General features: G+C 43.0%; 2 protein-coding genes across 3 annotated transcripts in view; one reads left to right on the forward strand and one right to left on the reverse strand.

Annotated features, from left to right (window-relative positions):
* Nucleotides 1–3,252, forward strand: part of LOC118373152 (rab GTPase-activating protein 1-like) — a 7,597-nt gene extending 4,345 nt beyond the window's left edge. For both annotated transcript variants that reach the window (XM_052488782.1, XM_052488783.1), the window contains 4 exons: nucleotides 202–285; nucleotides 446–517; nucleotides 1,381–1,647; nucleotides 1,818–3,252. In XM_052488782.1, the coding sequence (XP_052344742.1) occupies nucleotides 202–285; nucleotides 446–517; nucleotides 1,381–1,647; nucleotides 1,818–2,009 (615 nt within the window). In that variant the 3' untranslated portion in view covers nucleotides 2,010–3,252. The remainder of the gene's footprint in view (nucleotides 1–201; nucleotides 286–445; nucleotides 518–1,380; nucleotides 1,648–1,817) is intronic.
* A 95-nt stretch (nucleotides 3,253–3,347) lies between these two features.
* On the reverse strand, nucleotides 3,348–4,750 carry LOC118373147 (cocaine- and amphetamine-regulated transcript protein-like). The gene is made up of 3 exons (XM_035759211.2): nucleotides 4,477–4,750; nucleotides 4,261–4,344; nucleotides 3,348–3,947 (listed from the first exon to the last, which is right to left on the reverse strand). Exons 1-3 carry the CDS (start codon nucleotides 4,609–4,611, stop codon nucleotides 3,840–3,842), a joined length of 327 nt encoding a protein of 108 aa, XP_035615104.1. The 5' UTR covers nucleotides 4,612–4,750; the 3' UTR covers nucleotides 3,348–3,839.
* Between the last annotated feature and the right edge of the window lie 348 nt (nucleotides 4,751–5,098).

Genomic DNA, 5,098 nt, shown 5'->3' on the forward strand with positions numbered 1-5,098 from the left:
CTATTTATGGGTAGTGATGTAATATTGTATTCTATTTATGGGTAATTATGGTAATAGGTAATAATGTAATATTGTATTCTATTTATGGTAGTGATGTAATATTGTATTCTATTTATGGGTAATAATGTAATATTATATTATATTTATGGTAGTGATGTCATATTGTATTCTATTTATGGACATGTATTTGCCATTTCACAGTTGAAGGAGGTGTTAAGGGCAAAGCTGGACAAGGCTGAACCAGAGGTGAAAAGGAGCTCAGGCATCATCTCAGACTACAAACAGGTACAACACACACACACACACGCGCACACACACACACACACACACACGCACGCACGCACGCACGCACGCACGCACGCACGCACGCACGCACGCACGCACGCACGCGCACACACACACACACACACACACCTAATGCTATATTGCTTCCTCTTTCTGTCAGATCTGTTCCCAGCTGACCAGTCGGGTGGAGAGGCAGCAGGCGGCCCACAGAGAGGACCTGGACAAACTCAGGGTGAGGATGTATATGGAACTGTCTGATGATGTCACAGTTTGACAATCACACAGTTTGATGATATAATTTGTTCTAAATGGAAATCACCCCTCCCTCTACAGTGGGGCCAAAAAGTATTTAGTCAGCCACCAATTGTGCAAGTTCTCACACTTAAAAAGATGAGAGAGGCCTGTAATTTTCATCATAGGTACACTTCAACTATAGACGAAATGAGAAAAAAAATAATCTGAAAATCACATTGTAGGATTTTTAAATGTTTTTTTCCCCCCCCTTTTTCTCCCCAATTTCGTGGTATCAACTTGTTTTTTAGTAGCTACTATCTTGTCTCATCGCTACAACTCCCGTACGGGCTCGGGTGAGACGAAGGTTGAAAGTCATGCGTCCTCCGACACACAACCCAACCAAGCCGCACTGCTTCTTAACACAGCGCCCTACAACCCGGAAGCCAGCCGCACCAATGAGTCAGAGGAAACATTGTGCACCTGGCAACCTTGGTTAGCGTGCACTGCGTCCAGCCCGCCACAGGAGTCGCTGGTGGGCAATGAGACAAGGATATCCCTACCGGCCAAACCCTCCCTAACCCGGACAACGCGAGGCAATACTTATTTTCCACCATAATTTGCAAATAAATATATTAAAAATCCTACAATGTGATTTTCAGGATTTTTGTCTTCTCATTTTGTCTGTCATAGTTGAAGTGTACCTATGATGAAAATTACAGGCCTCTCTCATCTTTTTAAGTGGGAGAACTTGCACAATTGGTGGCTGACTAAATACTTTTTTGTCCCACTGTACATGTTCATAATAAAACACTTTTGAACTCTCTCATCAAACCCCTCCCACCCCTCTCCTCCCTCTCTCAGAATGCTGTCCTGGCGTGTTCTCGCTGCCGACAGGCTCTAGATTCTCCTGTTATGGAAGGCTTCGGTTCCACAGCCCCGTACCAGAGAAGTATCAGCACCAGAGAACCAGGCCAGCAGAGAGACCAGGAAACAGAACCAGACCAGCAGACGACTGGTACCAGGGAACAAGACCAGGAGAAGGTGTGTCTGAGTGGCCAGATCACAGAGCTGGAGAAAGAGCTGGCCCAGACTAAACTACAGATGGTGGAGGCCAAATGCAAGATCCAGGTCAGCTCAGAGCACACTACACACTTCATAATGCACACTACACACTTCATAATGCACACTACACACTTCATAGTGTACACTACACACTTCATAATGCACACTACACACTTTTTTGTGGACAGTACACACTCCATAGTGACATATGATGTGTTGTGTTGTCCCCTGTTTAGGAGCTGGAACACCAGAAGGGGGTGCTGCAACGTGATCTCCAGACAGCTAGGAACAGCTGGCTCAGTAGGACTGTGAGCTCCATACGGTCAGCCAGAGGGGGTCAGCAGAGCAGCAGCCTACCCAGTGGGAGAGCCTCAGCAATGGGGCGTTCTCTCCATGGCCTCCCCCTCTCAGCCTGGAGCTCCAGGTGACTGTCATGGGCCCCCAGGAAGGACCGGGGGGAGACGTCTGACAGAGAGATGGAAGGGAGGGGGAGAGACAACAAGAGGACATACTGAGAGTATAGATAATATGTATTGGAATGATTAGACATGTCTATTGGTGACTGTTTGTTTCTGCATTCTAGTCCCTATTTTGGTTTTATTTGTTATTGTCATTTTTTATTTTCAATATTTTATTATTGATACAGGAATTGTATGTTTTATGTATTGCTTTGGCTGCATTGTGTTGTCCCTAAAGCGTGTGAATAACTGAATCCAATGATCAAACCATACATCCCAATGCTAACACTCCTTTCTGCATGCACACACACAGACACCACTCTTTAAACAAAACTCCAAACTGGTATTACTTGTATGGCACCCAGTCCTTCATTCAAAACCTTTCATTGTGCATTCATTTTTTGATTTGATTTGTTACTTACAGTACATCTCTGATCTTGTCAATATCAGATTTTCTTTTTAACTTACAGTGAAGTAAAATCAATAGTCATCATTGTAGTACATTCAAGTATATATCCATACTTTTTATGTTTCTACATTTACAGACATTTTCATTAAGTAGTTCTCATAATCTGTAGCAGACAAACCAGTTCACATGTAAAGTCAGCCAGGTCACCCGGGATACAAGTCAGTATTCGACGTCCATCCTTATCTGAGGATGTCTGGAGATGATGTGGAAATCGGCCACGAGGAGCAACGCTGTTGCCTTCAAGTAGGTTGTGATTTTCATAAGCATCTGCCTCTGATTCCAAATTTTGGAAGTTTGAATCCAGCGATAGAAAGTTGTTTTTGAGCCCATCCCAAACCTTAACCCTTACCTTAACCATTTGGAGTTAATGTCTAAACTTAACCTTAAACATTTAGAAATTTGCCATTTGCAACAACTTCGAAATTTGAAGTTTGAGAAACATGGATGAACGTGTAATTATGACGTGAGACTGTGAGAGCTAGTTGTGTAATGTATAGGTTTACCAAACATATAAGTGATCGTCAATTTAGAGCAGTCTGATTAAGTAATAGTTAATGGTCTTTTAACAAAACAGAAGAGAAACATATCAAAAGTGAGCATCGTATTGTGCATGGCAGTTATGTTATGTGAACATGTATTTCCAGATGAAACACTGATTCAGTTTGGTGAAAATGTGACTGTATGATTTTGATTGTGAAATACTTAGTCAATTGAAAATGTGCTTAAAGTTTTGAAACAACTGCCTTTTTGGTGATCTGTTTTGAGTTTTGTACTAAGAGTAGTGAAAAGGTACCACATAGCCTACTTGTTCAAATTGAACTGAAGCGATACAAAAAAACTGTAAATCAAGGACTTTATTAATCACATTGAATTTCTTTGTACTTAGTCAAAATAGACGAGACAGCAGAGAGGACATATGAAGGGAACAAGTTGGGTAGTGTCTTAAATGACACCCTATTCCCTATAAAGTGCAATACTTTTGACAGAAGCAACATAGGACTGACAAATAGGACTCGGGACAAAATAGTGCATTATAGGGAATAGATTGGTATGTGAGATACCACCTTTATGTTAGACATCAAACCCTCCATTACACACCAGGGTCCCGTTCAGGACAGGAGAGGGCAACATACTGAAAGTAAAGCTGATATGATTCCTATTTACTTTACATGTCAGATAGAGACATGTCTGTTCAACATACAATATTTCTGTCTGAACGTTCCACATCTGAATGTGATCCACAGAATGAGGAAACAGCTTCTGTTCTCTCTCTCTCCTATTTCTCTCTGCTCCCCTACCTACACTGTTTATCATTTTCTCTTCTTCTCTTCTTACAAACACTTGAGGACGTAGAAGTTGCAGGTCGTCCCACGCGGACATCCGCACAGCGTTCCGACACGCGCACCCTTGCGAACAGCGCACTGCTCGCCAGCGTCACACTGGAAACAAACCGTTTGTTTATTAATTGAATTATGATGATGGTGGCATCTGTCTCCAGACTATGGGATTCTGAAACATCTACACCGGTTTCCCAGAACCAGATTAATCCTAGCAACGCCTAAATTATATGTTTTTTTAAACACGGTCAATTGAGAACCTTTATCGAAAGTCCCGTTTTAACAATTTGAAACGCAATATACGACTAGACTCAATTAATAAGTCAAATGCATGATACAGACAGGCAAACTACTTAAAAACGGTTGACAATAGGACTTTAACCACTTTAAAATGGTTGATCAGGTCTACTCTTACCGACGGCAGCCAGCCGAGCTTCTTTTCTGATAACGGCATCTGTTTGTTCTTCAGTTTCTCCAGAACTTCTTGCAAAGCTTCAATCTATACGACAGAGAAAAACAAAAATGATAGACTTCTATAGATGAAAACAATTACAAAGAGAGGGATGAATCGACTAAACTAACACATTGACAAACCAAACAACTTCACAAACATAAAACAATTTAAACTTACCAGATCCTTCTCTTCTTGTGATTTGTGGGGGAACTCTAGAGCGCGAGTCTCAAACTCCAACGAGGTGTCGCCGTCAGCGAGACAGAGACATGCGCAGCAGGAGGCGGCGAGGAAAAGCAGTAGAATGCTGGCCATGGTGCTGAAACAACCAGAAGGGATGGAGATACAGCGGGGCCTCTGCAGGTGGTTAGCAGGGGCTTGGTGAACACTGGGCCGGTGAAGTGGGCTATGATTCGGGGTGATAGACGCTATGGCTTGATTTTATAGCGTTTGCTGACGTCATACAGCTACTGTAATATGTATGACCACTGACATGAGCGGAGCGACAGAGGTAACCACTGACCGGAGAGGGTCATACGCACGCACTTACACGCCAGAGGATGTTGTGATGGAGAGGCGTTGTCTGATAGAACACCTCTGTTCACCTCTTTCCAATAATCCCAGGTCACAGCCCCTGGCTGTTGAGACCAATCTTTAATCAGCAACCAATTTCCTCTTGGGTGTGTGTGTGTCTGCCTAACCTCTCATTTGCTCATTTGGTCCAGGAGAACTGTGTACACAGTGAGCAGGCCTGAGACTCTACATCACAGGCTAATCTCACCAACCCACCTCTCGCTATCTC

Source organism: Oncorhynchus keta, chromosome 30, assembly GCF_023373465.1.
Source record: "Oncorhynchus keta strain PuntledgeMale-10-30-2019 chromosome 30, Oket_V2, whole genome shotgun sequence".
In the NCBI taxonomy this organism is placed as follows: Eukaryota; Metazoa; Chordata; class Actinopteri; order Salmoniformes; family Salmonidae; genus Oncorhynchus; species Oncorhynchus keta.